Genomic DNA, 17969 nt, shown 5'->3' with positions numbered 1-17969 from the left:
AATGGCAACCTGGACAGCACGGGCAAAATATAGTTCTGAGTCTTTTATCTTAAAAAGCGCCTTCAGAACCGCTTCATTGTTAACCGAACATATGAATCTCTGTCTCAGAGCTTCATCCTGTGGGTTGGTGATCGCTGGAAAATCACAGGTAGCTGCATCCTGGCGTATACGTGCTGCCAGCTCCTGGAGAGTTTCGCCTGGCTTCCGCTGCATATCACTCCAAAACTTGAAACGCTCTCTCACAATAAAAAGTTTAGGGTCGAACTGTTCCTTCATGAAGTCAACGATTTCGTCCATTATCAAGTTGTTGATATCTTTAGGCGGATTTTGTTGGGTAGCCAGATTAGCAAGTTGTTTGTAAACAGTAGCAGTCTGATTGGTCAGGAACACTTATGCCATGCGTTTTTCAGGTACAGCATTAGCAGCCACAAACGTACGGAATCTTGACCAGTAATCAGGCCATAGTTCTGTCGCTGAATCAAATGCAGTAAATGGTGGAATTGACACTGTTGTTGAAGCAGCTGAAAAATAGCCACTAGAATCGCCTTCAACTTGTCGAGCACCAAACAGTTTTAACAGAGCGTCCATATCTCTCTGATGTTGTTGCATTTGCTTGTCCATTTGTTCCCTAAACAATTTAATAAGTTCTACTGTCTGTTTTTCAGCCATTGTTATTACGATGAATAATTTTACGGTAAAGTAAGCATGTATCCTATCGGTCCTATCGGCGACGCCAATAAACTCTGTTATGTTTCCCTCGGACTGACTCGCAGAGATAACATAACGAGTTATACAATTTAATTATTACATTTATTGTTCAATTACATACAAAGAACGCACTCACCCAATGTTCGTTATGAATAAACAAAAGTCATGTCCGCTATATATATATCAATGACATTTTACTACGACAGTCCCACAAGACAACAACAATGAAACAATGAACTCAGACGAACCACATGACACACGGAACGTCAGACGAATTACATATCTAACAGTCCATATAACAATTGGGATGGTAGAATATTCCATTATAATACTACTATGACCTACTTTGGCAATATTTCATAGTTCTATGTCCAAATATTTTGTGATATCTTTTTTATGATTAACCACTTATTATAAATGTATGTAAGGTATGGCTGTGTGGTAAGTAGCTTGCTTACCAACCACATGGTTCCGTGGCACCTTGGGCAAGTGCCTTCTATTATAACTTCAGGTCGACCAAAGCCTTGTGAGTGGATTTGGTAGATGGAAACTGAAAGAAGCCCATCGTATATATGTATATATACATATGTATGTGTGTGTATATGTTTGTGTGTATGTGTTTGTCCCCCCAACATCGCTTGACAACCGATGCTGATGTGTTTATGTCTCCATAACTTAGCAGTTCGGCAACATAGTCCAATAGAATAAGTACTATGCTTACAAAGAATAAGTCCTTGGGTCGATTTGCTCGACTAAAGGTGGTGCTCCAGCATGGCCACAGTGAAATGACTGAAACAAGTTAAAGAATAAAAGAATATATATATATATATATATATATGTATAAGAATTTAAAACCAAATGATATTATTATCATTTATTGTTTCTAAGTTGAATATTCAATTAATTTTACAGGAAATTAAAAAATCCAAAATCTTGCTTGGTAAGGCTGGAATTATTAAGGAAGAGGAGGAAGAAAAAGAGGTATGCTATCACATTTGTATCATTAAAATAATATTGTTATTGTCATTGTTAATATGTCTGTTGTTGTTCTATAGCCCTAGATCAGCTCTGATAGAATAAGTCTAGGATTAAAGATATTCTAGCTTTGACTCTCCTGTTTCTTCAGATATGTTTGTAGGACTGCATCGTTTAATGTGTCCTTCCTTTTAGACAGTATGGTGGGATTTAAGGAAGATTTGGTTGCTGTTTCTTGTAGGTTGAGTGACCTCATAGATACCTTTTTTTTTTCCCCAAATCTAGCATTTTGTTGTTAATCAAGCAATACATTTGTGTACAATTCTTACCTTTTGAAAATATAATGAATGTTACATAAAATATTGCTTTGTTAACCTGACTGTAATCACCAGTGACATCTGGTGGCTATAATTAGTATTAGTGTACCCTAATATGTATATGAATGTCTATATCTATCTCTCTGTCTGTCTTCAGAATAAATTACTAATAATTGCTACACTGTAATATTAATGATGATAATAATAATAATAATAATAATGATGATGATGATGATGATGGTGATGGTGATGGTGATGATGATGATGATTGAGATATAAAGATCTACAAATAGAAGTAACCTGAACATGGGGTCTGAAAACAGAAAGAATCCTTTAATAAGAGTTGTTTTAATAAGTATGATCATAAAACACGCTGACAAATATATAACCAAGCCCTAACATATTGAGAATAGTGCTGCTAGGTATCACACAACTAACACAGAGCACTTTCAATGTAGTAAAAATAACAACACCAGATCGCACCACAGTACATATCCAAGGCAGACAAAGCTATGCTCGGTAGTGTAGTGAAAGCATGCAATATAAATAAAACTACTGATGGCACAGGACAAAACATTGAATGTGTGTGTGTATATGTGTGTGTGTGTGTATTGTGAGTGTTTTGCATGTAAACAGGTTTAACATAGAAAAGAAAAAAAAGATCACAAGAGCTACAAATATATTTAGGATGTACAAAGACAAAGGACAGGGGATTTACATAGGAATATGTACACAGTAAAAAACAATAACAATTAAAAAAATTCTAACAAACAAATTCCCCGACGGAAGGAAACAGCACTCAGGGGCAACCAAAGTACCTCAGAGATCCCAAGCCGCCCTACTGACAAGGAGTTCCATGACAAGTGCTTTTCTCTTCTCTGTACTCTTCAGCCTACGTGTAGGTTCATTCGCTTGGGCCATCCTTGTCACATTCATCCCTCTTACAACAATTTACTGGTAGGAAGCAGCACATCCCTCTCAACTCATACCTTCCTTTTCAAATGGAATTTTAAAAAGTTGATCAGAGCTTGGTTGAAGAGGAAAGAGTCTGTCTCCAGTCCTTTCAATCTTGTCCACCTCACAACCACTTTTGCCATAGCCACGAGAGAAAGGTAAACTGCCTTCCCTTTCTGACCAAAGCAAGGCAGCAGAGCAATCTTCATGATGGAGTCAGCTGATAGCCAGGTCTGTCCTAAACAGGAATCATCATCATCATTATCATCATCATCATCATTATCATCATCATCATTTAACATCCATTTTCCATGCTGGTATGGGTTGAATGGTTTGACAGGGTCCAGTCATCCATAGAGCTGTGTCTGATCCAGATATCAGCTTTGGTATGGTTTCTATGCCCTTCCTAATGCCAACCACTTTACAATGTGTACTGGATGCTTTTTTTATGTGTGGCACCAGCACTAGTGAGGACACTAAGTAACTTGCAAGACAAAGTAAAGAAGGAAAAGGAAAAGCCCTCTCAACTGTGTGGGATTGTATTCAAGAGAACAAGAGATGGCTTTGTGCCAGGTTTTGAAGGCTAAAGCATAGTAGAGGGACAAGCTATAAAATTCATGGCTACCCCTCAGTATGCAATTGTGACCAAAAGTAACTGGAAGGAGATAAAAATGGAGGTGACAGGATACCAGAGTGACTCATGAAGTATAAGAAGATGTGTATAAGGTGAAATATAGATTGTGGATCAGGAGGGAAAGAATGGGTGGATAATTTCATAAGAGTGTGGGAAGGAGTGAACAGATGGATAGAAATTGGGTTAGAAGTGAATGAATATAGGGAGTGATGTAACAGAGTGAAGGTGTGGTCAATGGTAAATATCAGTATGGAATGGGAGGTGACAAGCAACAGCACAGGAGGAGTGGAGGGCAGTAGTATCATATATCTAGATAGATCAGAAAGTAGGGAGATGATGTGCTGGGAGTGACTATGGAGGTGGGCATGAGGGTGATGACATGTTGCAGAGATAGGGTCAGAGGTACATGAGGTTGGCTGTATTGACTGGAATGACAAAGGTTAGGGTTGGGCATTGATAGTTAAAAAGAGAGGCTATTGAGAATGATAGCAGATGGGAAATGGCAGATCTAAGATGTAGTTCAGAGGGGAGCAAGAGATTACTGAAGACACAGAAACGAAGTGACTGGAAAATAATATGAACAGGGATGATAGAATAAGGTACCTAGTAGTGCCAAGGTGGGAAGAAGTATGTGCTGTTTCTGCTCTTAGATAATTGCAGCAACTGAGTAAATACTGTAGTTAGAAGAATGATAGAGGATGAGCCATAGGAAGATGTGATATGGTAGTGGTGCTTAACATGGGCAAATTGGGTTTAGGGCCTAGCATAGACAGGAATAAACACAATGCTTTTAGGACCTCATTTTCACTGGCAGAGAAGGTCTTGAGCACAGCGAATCACCAATTGTCTCAGTCTTTTGTCTTCTCTGTGAGGTTCAACATCTTGAGATCAGCCCTCACCATTTCAGCCTGTATCTATCCTTGGTTCCCCCTCTTCTACAAGTCCCATTCATTAATGGTAATGATAATGACGATATTCATGTTTAATTTTAGATTCCAACCACTACACAAAGGAAAGATCCTTTCAATTTATCAAATGATGAGTTTTACAATCCAAAGCTTACGATGGATAATGCTCTCCGGACTAACATGGGAGGAAGTCTAATCCAGGTAAGTATCAAATACCAACACTTTCCTCTCTTCTTACTTGATTTCTTTCTTTCCTCTTTTCTTTCTTATTTGCATTTTGTCACATTAGTATTTCATTCATAGTTTTCTTTGTGATATGGGACTTCATTCTTATAGAGTATGTGTGTGTAAAGACAAAGGAATGGCTGTGTGATTAAGAAGTCTGATTCCCAACCATGTGGTTTCAGGTTTAGTCTCACTGTGTGGCACCTGGGGATAGTGCTCTAGTCAGTGCTGGGCTGACCAAAGCCTTGTGATTGAATTTGGTAGACAAAAACTGAAAGAAGACATTGTAAATATGTGTGCGCGCGCGCGTGTGTGTGTGTGTGCATGCGTGCATGTATGCTTAATTTTGTTCTGTATGAAAGTCAGGAGCTGTGTCTTGTTATTTGTTAGTTCACTTCATAACTTTGAAGACATGTGAAATAAAAGATCCCTTACTAGAAAAACAGGTAAGTTTTAGTGGCAGGTTGGACATCTGGCTGTGGAACATTGCCTCAATGACATATTTGTCTAATGCACACTAGATTGAAAAATTGATATGAAATGAATGCATGAATATATATATTTCACTGTGTAAAGCAGAAGTACGACACTTAGGGTAGTGACTGACATTTTTAGCTTCCAATAAATAAACTCTACTTTGTGTATTGAGAACTCTTTTTCTTGTTTGGAAATTCAAATGTGTGTGTGTGTGTATTTATTTATTATTTTTTTTTCTGTAGCACTCTACCCCAGCTTTGGAATTAAGGCAGCCCCTGTTCCCAACTCATATGGGGCCTTCAAAACTACGCAGTTTCCATCGTCCACAAATCAAACGTTATTCCTATGGAGCATTGGCCACACATGGGCCACATTCGGTTTTGCCTTTGTTAAAACAAATAAAGCGGAAAGCAAAGGTAAGATGATATTTTTACTTTCGGTTCTGATATTCTATTCAAGCAATGATTTTTGTAACAATTCAAATAAGGCATCTGAAAACAACAACAATATTTTCTGAGTGAATTTTTTCAATTTTGTTTCTTGTTTCAGATGAGAGAAGTGGAACGGCAAGCTTATGGTGGTGGGGAAATTTTCTTCATGCGTACAATGCAGGATCTTTCTGGCATGGATGGAGAACTTATCATGACTGAATACTCTGAAGAATTTCCACCTTTGATGATGCAAGTTGGAATGGCCACCAAAGTCAAGAATTATTATAAAAGGGTATACTTTATAATTCACACCATTTGGTTTCTAGTGAGCAATGTAAAGAGGAATTGAGTTCCGACTATTTCCATTCTTTGACTTCGACACTTCACTTGACATATTTTATAGTTTTGTATTGTACAAACATTTTGCGGTAGTTTTCTATTTTAAGGTTAGTTATTTAAAGTAGAGACCCACTCTAATAGGTATTTATAAGGTATTTCTAAAGGGTCTATCAGGTATCTACTAGGTTTATCAACATCTCATCATTGTCATCGTAATCATTATAATTATCAACATTTTAACATCTGTCTTATACTGGAAGAGTGTCCTATTGGACACTCTTCGGTACACAACCAACCATTCCATTCCAGTCTGTGTCATCTTGTCCACTAGACCCAACATCCTTAGATCTGCCGCCACCACTTCTTTTGTGTTTCTTGGTTTTCTTCTAACACACATCCTTCTACTGTCAGTACATTGTTGTTTATATGCATTACATGTCCATACCAGTACAATCATTTGTCTGGTGGAACATCAGTTGTTGCTTTTAATATCCAGTCACCTCAGTTTATTTGCCCTCTGTCTTTCATCGCTATTAATTGTACTTTCTGTTCTGTGGTTGAAAGATCTATTGCAAGTTTCACTTGTCAGAAGGGTTAACTCTTTTAATCCTGACCCACCTGAGACTAATCTCTGGTTCTTATACTAAAACCTTTGTTTAAAAATATTCATATTTAAATTAAAGCATTCCATCATATAATTTTATTTGAAACTGTTCCAAACACTGGCTAAATTTAGGCATTTTACTAAATCCCTTGAAATTATAAATTATTTTAAAGGTTAATTGAAACTTAATACAGTGTTTTTCTTAAAAAGTATAGCTCTTAAAGGGTTAAAGCCAGTTAATGAAAGTTAATGAAGTACTTGTTAGTTATACAGTTATTTCTGCCTAACTGAACTTTGTTTTGTATCAGTTTACGGATGGGTTGTTTAATGAACCATTGGAAGTTTATTTGTCTTGGTTATCTACATACACAGCACAGCAGCAATGACAACGTGTGAGCTTGACAGTTTGACCAGAATCTCAATATTTTATTGACTTGCCTTCTGGTGACTTCACTCACACTTCATCCCATCATTCAATTATTTTGCAGTGACTATGAACAAGGCACAGCTTCTCATGGGATGGCTGTATGGTTAAGAACTTTGCTTCCCGACCATATGGTTAAAGGTTCAGTCCCACTGCATAGCTCCTTCTAATTCTAGTAAAACCTGAAGTTGACTAATGTCTTGTGGTAGATGAAAACTGAAAGAAACCAGTTGTATGTATGTGTGTGTGTATATGTGTGTGTGTGTGTGTGTGTATATATATATATATATAGCAGAGAGTTCAGAGAGCTCCTACTGCTGCTGGTGACAAAGGGCCTCTCGCTCAGAGTAAAAGGTACATTTTATGATGCATTTGTGTGAACAGCCATGCTACATGGCAGTGAAACATGGGTCGTGACTGCTGAGGACATGCATAAGCTTGCAAGGAATGAAGCCAGTATGCTCCGCTGGATGTGTAATGTCAGTGTGCATACACGACAGAGTGTAAGTATCCTGAGAGAAAAGTTGGATTTAAGAAGCATCAGATGTGGTGTGCAAGAGAGATGACTGTGCTGGTATGGTCATGTGTTGTGAATAGATAAGCACAGCTGTGTGAAAAAGTGTCACACTCTCTCAATAGAGGGAACCTGTTGAAGAGGTAGACCCAGGAAGACCTGGGATGAGGTGGTGAAGCACGATCTTTGAACATTGGGCCTCACCGAAGCAATGACAAGTGACATGCTGTGCTTGAGAAGACCCGGCAAGCCAAGTGAGACCGTAACCATGGCCTATGCCAGTGCAGCATAACCAGCCCATTTAAGAATACCCTTCAACCATTGGGTAATAAACTGTGTTTGTGAAGACCTGTTGAGGCAAATGAAATCATTGTCATGGCCGATGACAGTACTGCTTGATTGGCACCTGTACCAGTGGCACATTAAAAGCACCATTCAAGCATGATCATTGCCAGTGCTGCCTGACTGGCTCCTGTACCGGTGGCACATAAAAAGCACCATTCAAGCATGGTCGATGCCAGTACTGCCTGACTCGCCCTCGTGCTGGTGGCATGTAAAAAGCACCCACTACACTCTTGGAGTGGTTGTTGTTAGGAAGGGTGTCCAGCTGTAGAAACTTTGCCAGATCGGATTGGAGCCTGGTACAGCCTTCTGGCTTGCCAGCACCCAATCAAACCCTCCAATCCATGCCAGCACGTTAAATGACGACGATGATGATAATAATGATACAGACACACACACACACACACACACACACACACACACACACACACATGCACACGTGTGTATGTATATATATGTGTGTTTTTGTCTTGACATCATGTGATAGTTGTAAGCAAGTACCACCATCATACAAATGGTGTCATTTGTTTCCAATCTTCAATGGAGAAACATCTAGCTATGGGAAAATATTATCTTACTTGAAAACAGGCGAAGCTTAATGACAGGAAGGGCATCTGGCCATAGAAAAATCTGCCTCAGTGAATTCTGTCCAATTAATTTCCATGCAAGCATGGGAGAATGGACATTAAAATTATGCTGAAGAACTGTACTTCAATGAAGTAGACTTACCTATAGAGAATTATGTGCCCTGGCTAAGGTGCATGTGCAGAGAGAGAGAAAGAGAGAGAGAGAGAGGAGAGATTTTTGTCAAATGTTACCTTTCATAACAGAAAAACACCCACTATGGAAAGTGATATTTATTTTGGAATTTCATTATTTCAGTTTTCTAATCTCAGTATTATTATTATTGTTATTATTATTATTATTATTGCTGAAAATAATATACTACAATAAGTTTTATTTCTTTATATGAAAATAAATTTCATTTATTTTATAATTCTGTTGTTCATTTTCAAAAGGATTTGTATTTATCTAACCTTATTTTTTTTATTTTGTTGATTTCTGTCTTGTAAACAATTTTTTTCTTCCTCATTCACAGAAACCAGGGAAAGACTCTAATCCACCACAGTATATTTATGGGGAACTGGCATATGCTCACACATCTCCATTCTTGGGCAGTTTGGCTCCCGGTCTGTGCCTTCAAGCCTTCGAAAATAATTTATTCCGAGCTCCTATTTATGAACATTGTATGCCCGAGACTGACTTTTTAATTATACGAACCAGGCAGCAGTAAGTATAGTTTGAATATCAAATAAAATCACTAGAAAACCTGAAGAAACTTGTTTTGGTGTGCAGCACCAAGTGTTAATACTAGAAGAAGTCAAAATATGATGGTGTTATGAGTTTTTGTTGCAAGGAGAGGAAATATCTTAACATTTTAGGTAGTGACCGTCACTATCTAATGAAGAGTGTTAACATACCTCATATTTTTTACTTTTATTGCATTTCAGAAATAATTTTCACATTCGCAATCTAAATTTTGATAGAGTTTGATTATTTTGAAATGTTGTGTTTGTTAAATTGTTGAGGAAATAGACAAATAGATAATTACTGGATTATTGAATTCTAAGTTTTGTTGATGTTTTTGATGGATAATCTCTTACATGTTAGACCCTTGTAGCCAATGAAGGTTATCATTATTATTATTATCATTATTATTATTATCATTATTATTATTATCATTATTATTATTATCATTATTATTATTATATTTAGGGCAGCAAGCTGGCCAAATTGTTAGTATGTTGGGCGAAATGTTTGGAGGTATTTCGTCTGTCTTCACATTCTGAGTTTAAATTCCGCCAAGGTTGACTTTGCCTCTCATCCCTTTAGGGTCGATAAAATAAGTATCAGTTGTGTACTGGAGTTGATGTAATTGTCTATCCCCCTCCCTTAAATTTCAGGCCTTGTGCCTATAGTAGAAAGAATTATTATTATATTTTACTTCTCAGAACTCTCTATCTTAGTTGCTCCTGTTAATTCTTTGAGATTGGACAGCAACCTGTTGTCAAAGGTCTCACAGGGTCTCTTTCCACAAATTATAAGACTTGGTACCTTGATGTTAAGCATTGTGGAAGATACTTAATACCAATCTTTAAATTGTTGCTGTCCCCAAAAAGGCAGTTTTTTTTTAGCATGCTCTACCCTCATGTTGTTGTTGTTGTTATTATTATTATCTTATGATCTTTGCAGTTATTACATCCGTGAAATAACCTGTATCTATATCATTGGTCAAGAATGTGCACTCTATGAAGTACCAGGCCCAAACTCCAAAAGAGCCAATAACTTCATCCGGGACTTTCTGCAGGTACACTTGAAATGTTTGCATATTGCGGGTGGCTGGATGGCATTTGGCTATGTTTTTTTATGTTCTAAGTTCAAATCCTGCCAAGGTTAATGTTGCCTTTCATCCTTCCAAGGCCAACAAAATAAGTACCAGCAAATATAACTATGTGTGTGTTTGTCCTTTTGTTATTGTTTTTCTCTGGAAATATTTTGCATTTGGAACATAAATTAAAACAATGTTGATGAAAGATTTTGATTTAGATTTCTTTAAAACAGGGAAATTGCATCATGTATCCAGGGTTTGTCTAGGGTGGGTTGGTATCAAAAGGGATATACATACATTACCATTTCGAATCTTGGACAATCCATCTCGTAAATGAAAGTTAGAAAAATTAGAAAAAAAAGATTAATAAATAAATAAAGTAGCCAAAAACAGTCAGAAATTAGTAAAAAAGGTCAGAAATAAGCAAAACAGTTGATTACAGGTAGAGGCTGTGGAAATGCTCTTCGAAAACTAATAGAAAGTCGAATAGGTGACACAAAGTGGATTTTCCCATTGTATAGTGGACAGCCAAAAGCAGGTCGCATCTAAAACAAAAGACTGACCTCTCAATGACATAGAAAGGGTTACAAGTCAAGTGTTTACTATACATCATCCAGTATGAAGATGCAAAGACAAAGAGATTTGAGAATTTCTTGTTTAGCAATGATTGAGTGGATTCAGTTTCAAATCATCAGCAGAGCCATGTGAAGTCCTTACACAGTCAGAAAGTTGAAAAAATATAGAGAAATTATTGACTTGTGCCATGTAACACCTTGGAATATCTTTTCAATTGTGATAATAAAACAGATGTTTTCTCACCACTGTCAAAAATTAATTTCTCTTCCAAAGAGAGAACGGAATTGTCTCTTTCTTTCAATTTTTCATTGGAATGTATGGAGGCACTATGTTGTCATGACAATGTTAAAAATTGACTAACTTGATCAATCTGTGACTAAACCTGGATTTAATTTCATTTTATACACACAATGTCCAACAGGCTCTCTTGAGGTTGTAGATAGTTTCTGTTACCTAGGTAACCAAATTAGCAATGGTGGAGGATGCTCTGAAAGTATTGTTTCTAGAATAAGAACAGAGTGGAGGAAGTTCAGAGAACTATTACCTCTGTTGGTAACAAAAGCACTCTCTCTCAGAGTGAAAGGTAGACTGTATAATACTTGTGTGTGAATGGCTATACTCCATGGTAGTGAGACATGGGTTCTGAATGAAGAAGACATGTGTAGACTGAAGAGAAATGATGGCAGTGTGATCTGTTGAACGTGCAACTTCAGTGCACATGTACAACAAAGTACAAATGTATTTAGAAAAAAGTTGGGCATAAGAGGAATCAAATATAACATGCAAGAGAGAAGACTACATTGGTTTAGACATGTGATGTGTATGAATGAGGACAGCTGCATAAAGAAGTTCCTGTCACTGAAAGTGGATAGTATCTGCCGAAAAGGGAAACCCAGGAAGGTGTGGGATGAAGTAATAAGGACTGGTCTCAGGATGTTGGGCCTCACAGAGGAAACAACAACGGACCAAGATGTCTGGCAATATGAGGTTCTTGAGAAGACCCACCCACATCAGCGAAACTGAGTTCTAAAACTGCTGTGTGCCCTACCCACTCACACTTAACTAGAAAACTTCTCACACACCCTACACAACAAACCAAACTATATCTCTTCATCTTTTCCCTTCCTTGCATTTCCACTTCATGCATTATGCTTACCTGCAGTTGACAGAGGACCTCAGCTCATTGACGTTGCTGTGGCAGACCTTGCAGGCCTTGCCCTTGACGTACCCTGGACGTTAGCAGATGATGATATGATAATGACGATATCTAAGCTCACACACACGCACGCATGCACGCACATGCAGAGTACAGCCTCCAACTGCTGGTGATCAATATATTCAATGTGGTAAAAAAAATTATTATATGAAGTAGCTTGCATACCAACCACATGGTTCTGGGTTCAGTTTCACTGCGTGGCACCTTGGGCAAGTGTCTTCTACTATAGCCACGGGCCAACCAAAGCCTTATGTATGGATTTGGTTGACAAAAACTGAAAGAAGCTCATTGTATATATATATATATATATATATATATATATATATATATATATATATATATATATGTATGTATGTATGTGTGTGTGTATATGTTTGTGCGTCTTTGTTTGTCTCCCCCACTATCGTTTGACAACTGGTGTTGGTGTGTTCATGTCCCTGTAACTTAGTGGATCGACAAAAGAGTCCAATAGGATAAGTACCAGGCTTACAAAGAATAAGTCCTGGGGTTGATTTGTTCGACTAAAGGCAGTGCTCCAGCATGGCTGCAGTCAAATGACTGAAACAAATAAACAAATAAAAAAAAAAGAAAAGAAAGAAGAATGAAAGAAAATTTACTGACAATGCAGTGGAAACATTTGATGTTATGTGGTTGAAGTGAATGTTGTATTGGTGTTGTATAATTACTATAATAGGTTTAGTGTAGGGGCTGGATAATGATATATTTACATAAAACAACATAACGTGTATCAATTCCCCCAATATTGCCCAGAACATTCCTACTGTAATACTCCATTGAACTACTTAGTGTCTTTTGGATCTATGTTTTTCTTTTATAACAACTGTTTTTGTCTGTTCACTTTGACAGGTTTTCATATACCGTCTGTTTTGGAAGAGCAAAGACAATCCTCGTCGTATCAAAATGGACGACATCAAGAAAGCCTTCCCGTCTCACTCAGAGAGCAGTATACGCAAACGACTGAAACTGTGTGCTGACTTCAAGAGAACCGGTAACTACATAAGATATACTCTTTCCTTTTCTTTTCCTGTTGACCTACTTGAAATAACAGTCAAATCTTTCCCCTGTGGTCATTGATATTACGAGTCTAGTCTGGCTGGAACAATGATTGTAGGTCTGTTGGATCTGAACTGACCTATGCTAAGCAACAACAACAACAGTAATTAATAACAATACCCTCACTACCACTACCACCACCACCATCATTACTGTACAATGTTCCATGTGTTCTAAGCTCTGAAATGGTCTCATGTCTTTTCTGTAAGTGATGGACATTTCTCAACTGGTTGAATATCTGTGATGAACACAACTCACCATGTGTGGTTAAGTTGTGAAGACGTCATTACAATTTCTTTATTACTTAGTCATTAGTACCTTGTTACTAATAACAACTTCCTTATTAATTATTTATTACTGCCTCATTATTAATCACAACCTTCTGACTTCATTGGTTAGGCCATGCCTATGGTCCTCTTTGACATGCTAGAAATAACAGCTAAATCTACCTCGTATAACACCCTAACATCTAAAAACAAAAATAAATGAACACATTGAAGAATGCGTTCATTTTCATGTTTTAAGATATGACAAGTGACCGAAACATTTGGTGATTTGCTGTGCTTAAGAAGATACATTAAACTAAGTGAAATTGCAGTCGTGGCCAGTGCCGGTGACATGGAAAAGGCACTCATGCTAGTGACACTTAAAAGGCATCCACTACACTCTTATGAAGTGTTTGGCATTTGTAAGTGCATCCAACTGTGGAAACCAAGCCAAAACAGACTGGAGCCTGGTGCAGTTCCAGTCAAATCACCTAATCCATGTCAGCATGGAAAATGGACACTAAATGATGATGATAACGATGATGATATGCTTGAAAAACTAATTGGATGGTTTCATTGCTGGAATGCTATTGAAGTATCAGATCTGTTCCATAAGGGCTGACTTAAAGTTGAACAACAATAACCACAACAAGGACAAGTATCAACAGCAGCCACATCATTGCTACAACCATTAATATTGATGAAATAAAATTTGCTGAGAAAACCAAGAAAATGTGTTTTTGAAAAATACCCTGTGTAGATTTTCTGCTATCTGAGTTTCACAGAGTATCCTTTGTCATTACCATCACCAATGAACCAGTGATTGTTCTGTAAGCAATGATGCTGTTCTTCACTAAATGCATGTGATACGGAAAACAATAATAATTCAATTCTAACGTACTGGTGACATGCAAAAGGTATCTGTGCTGGTGACACATAAAAGGCACCCATGCTGGTGACACGTTAAAGGCACCTGTGCTGGTGACATATAAAGGACATCCAAGACACTCAATGGAGTGGTTGGCATTAGGAGGGGCATCTAGCTGTAGAAACCAAACCAAAACAAACTGGAGCCTAGTACAGCTCTCCAGCTTACCAGTTCCAGCATGGAAAATGGACTCTAAATGATAATGAATGTTTTGTTTGGTTTTATTACTGTGTTTGGTAACTAAAGAAATGGATGGAGGTTATCAAGGCTGATGCCAAAGTAAATACATACTGCTTACCTTGATGGGCTGACTGCCAAGTGGCTTGCAGGCCTCCACGTTTTCTTTATTGTTGATTTCCATTCTTCCTTCATACCTCATATCTTTATTTTTTATCTTTTGGTAATATTTTATAACTGCATTCTGAACTGGAAATAAATGTCTTTTTACCAGGAATGGACTCAAACTGGTGGGTATTGAAACCAGACTTTCGTTTACCCACTGAAGAAGAGATGCGAGCAATGGTGTCCCCAGAACAATGTTGTGGCTATTATGCCATGCTGGCTGCTGAGCAAAGATTAAAAGTAAGCTAATGGCCATCAGTGGTCTCTTATTTTATTTGCTCTGTTCTTCATTTTTGCTCGTTTTAGTCTTCTTTTGATTTGCAGTAGAATTCTTTACTTTCCTCTCATTCTCACTCTCTCTCTCTTTTCTCTGTCTTTCTATTTTTCTGTTTTTTTCTCTCTTCAATTCTTTTTTCTGTCCTTCCTCTTTTCCTCCTTCTTTCCACCCTTCACTCCCTTCTCTCTTTCCCCTCCTCTATCTTCCTTTCTTCCTCCCTTCTCCTTTTCTCTGTCTCTCCATTTTGTCTTTCTCCTTCCATCCCTTTTCCTTTTGTCCCATCCATCCATCCATTCACCCACCCATCCACTATATCTTAATCTTTCTGTCTTTTCACCTCTTTCTCTCAATCTAACTTTATTTATGGTGGTGGATGGCAAACTCAGTAGAATGTTGGACTTTACACTCTGCAGTACATTCTCTCTCTCTCTTGTAGGTATTTAGTCCTATCCTTTCATATTCTCAGCTGAAATATCACTGGGGGCTGGTGGTTGACTTTAGTCAAATACTGGTGGGGGGGGGGGTAACTTTAGTCATGCTCCTCCCTCATCCTTATACTAAAGTTAAATAATTGGTAACCTTATTTGAACATTTCATTTAATGTGTTGGTCTTTTTTTTTACAGGATGCAGGATATGGTGAAAAGTCTCTGTTTGCCCCTGAAGATGATAATGAGGAAGAGACACAGATGAAGATTGATGATGAGGTTACTAAAATTAATTAGCTTGCTAATATTAACTAATTCATATCCCAGCCTATTACAAATACTATTGTGTGGAGATGAAACAAAAAAAACTTTGCTGTTGTAAGCACTATGTGATTAACAAGTGTTCTGTTAAACCATGGCATTTCAGTTCTAACTCTTCTATGGTTATGGATATGGTTTAGAGATTAGAATATGTTTAATTGGCAGACTTGTCCTATCTATACAAAGACCAAGTCTTCAGCAGTTAATTACCCCATAACAACCCATTAAGCAGTTATGGGACAAATCTATTATTATTTTTATTATTTGACTTTATGTGAAGTTTTGTAAATGAGATCTAGTTTCTTTTTAATGTAGGTACGGACAGCACCTTGGAACACAACAAGAGCCTTTATTTCTGCTATGAAAGGCAAGTGCCTTCTTGATCTAACTGGAGTTGCTGATCCGACAGGTTGCGGGGAAGGTTTCTCCTATGTGAAGGTACCCAATAAACCTCAACCAAAGGAAGAAGGGAATAGTCAGACCCCTGTGAAGCGTACAGTTACAGGCACTGATGCTGATTTACGAAGACTTAATCTTAAAGATGCAAAACAGCTTCTCCGCAAATTTGGGGTGCAGGAGTCAGAGGTAAGTTAATGGATATGTTATAGTGGATCTGTCATTTGTTCATAAATGTGTGTAATATTTAATCTAAAATATCTGTTTGTCAATTAATCAGTCACTTATAAATTTTCTTGTTTTAGATTAAAAAATTGTCTCGATGGGAAGTTATTGATGTTGTGAGAACCATGTCAACAGCTCAGGCTAAAACAGGACAAGATGGTACAGGTGTGTATCCCCTGAAGGTTTTCTAAATGAATCCCTATAATACTAACTTAGTAATAGAGTACTATGTTAGACCCTGAGTGTTGTAGCTGATTAGGTTGGTAGACATCAGTTTATTAATTTGAATAAGATTTGGTTATTTATATCTTGTAACTATGGCAACACTGTGTTTCTGCAACAAGATACTTAAACTACCCGTGTACCTAACTACAAATAATGACCGTATGTAGATACAGATGTACTGCTTGTCAGTGAAAGCAGAGGGAGCACTGTGTTTTACTAGGCTGCATTACTGAATTGAATTTTTTCCACAAATGTCAAGTAATGGAGGATGGGTTCAGGTAGGTTGTATTCTTCCATTCCCATATTGTTTTTTTTTTCTTGTTATATTTCATTATTCCAAGGAAGAAGAATGTTATTCATAACCTTTGGAAACTGTTGCAGAGTTGTGAGATTGATGTGATTGATGTTTGACTTAACATCTTGAATCTTGATGAGTGAAGGGTGAGTTGGTGGGTGGGTGGGAGAAAATGGTTTTGATCAGAGTGGAAATTCCAGAGATTAGCAATTCTGTAGTGTTGAAAGGACTAGACAAGGTGTTTAGTATAGGACCTGGTAGTGATAGTTATGAGTGGAATGAACCATATTTGGTGAGGAAAAGGAGGGAGTTTGGATGCATCAGGTGAGTTTTAAACAGAGCAGGAGGTAGAGATGGTACATGTTTTGCTACTTCAGAAGCAGAGTCTTGACTCTGCTTCATTGCTGTAAGCTGCAGGAGTACTATGTGATTGATGTGCATTTATTTTATTAGATTATAATTCTGTTTCTTCTTGCACTGCATAAATTGGTGATTCACTTCCAGCTATTATTTAACAACTAAATTATAAAGGGCTCTATTTATTTGAAAGTGGATTACCTCTGGTTTCATGGCAGACAAAAGACAGGACATACCATTCTGTCACAAGGTAACTTAACAATTGTGCTGTTTGGAGAGGTGTGGGTCCCTACCAGATCAAATTGCTCTAAATATGGTACATGAAGATAACATTTTTATGTTGTGAAGCAACACTTAGTTGGATGTTCCAAGTGCTTTTGCATGTTTAACCACAACTGGTCATCGGGGGAACATTTTATAGCATTATGTTGATCTTGATCATTGTAAAGTAATGCTGTACAGTGCTCCCCTGATGGTCCATTGTGATTTAGCATCTAATTGTACTTGGGGCATCTGATGTAAAGGTTTCAAACAACCATAATGGTGAAATGTACATAGGGAACAAATGACATAAACTAGTGTTTATTATAATTTTTCCTACAACATGAATGTGTATGTGTGTGTGTGTGTGTGTGTGTGTGCATGCATGTGCATGCATGTATGCAGGTAAAATATAAAGGCCTCCTCATCTCTGATGATGCTCTTAAGAGCTGATAGATTATCTCTGATTTCATGGCATTAGGTAGATAAATGATAAATTACCTTCTTGGACAAGACACTCCACTCTATTACATGTGACTAACG

The 17969-nt window shown here is 37.5% G+C and overlaps 1 protein-coding gene across 4 annotated transcripts in view; it reads left to right on the top strand.

Annotated features, from left to right (window-relative positions):
* Nucleotides 1–17969, top strand: part of LOC106877877 (transcription initiation factor TFIID subunit 1-like) — a 91776-nt gene that overhangs the window by 25443 nt on the left and 48364 nt on the right. For all 4 annotated transcript variants that reach the window (XM_089361623.1, XM_014926919.3, XM_014926917.3 and 1 more), the window contains 11 exons: nucleotides 1621–1689; nucleotides 4581–4697; nucleotides 5441–5614; nucleotides 5748–5921; nucleotides 8952–9142; nucleotides 10106–10220; nucleotides 12901–13042; nucleotides 14753–14883; nucleotides 15545–15625; nucleotides 15983–16252; nucleotides 16369–16453. In XM_089361623.1, the coding sequence (XP_089217749.1) occupies nucleotides 1621–1689; nucleotides 4581–4697; nucleotides 5441–5614; nucleotides 5748–5921; nucleotides 8952–9142; nucleotides 10106–10220; nucleotides 12901–13042; nucleotides 14753–14883; nucleotides 15545–15625; nucleotides 15983–16252; nucleotides 16369–16453 (1549 nt within the window). The remainder of the gene's footprint in view (nucleotides 1–1620; nucleotides 1690–4580; nucleotides 4698–5440; nucleotides 5615–5747; nucleotides 5922–8951; nucleotides 9143–10105; nucleotides 10221–12900; nucleotides 13043–14752; nucleotides 14884–15544; nucleotides 15626–15982; nucleotides 16253–16368; nucleotides 16454–17969) is intronic.

This window comes from Octopus bimaculoides, chromosome 13 (genome assembly GCF_046866305.1).
Source record: "Octopus bimaculoides isolate indiv1 chromosome 13, ASM4686630v1, whole genome shotgun sequence".
Taxonomy (NCBI): Eukaryota; Metazoa; Mollusca; class Cephalopoda; order Octopoda; family Octopodidae; genus Octopus; species Octopus bimaculoides.
Note: the sequence above shows the minus strand (reverse complement) of the source record. Positions and strands in the feature narration are given on the sequence as shown.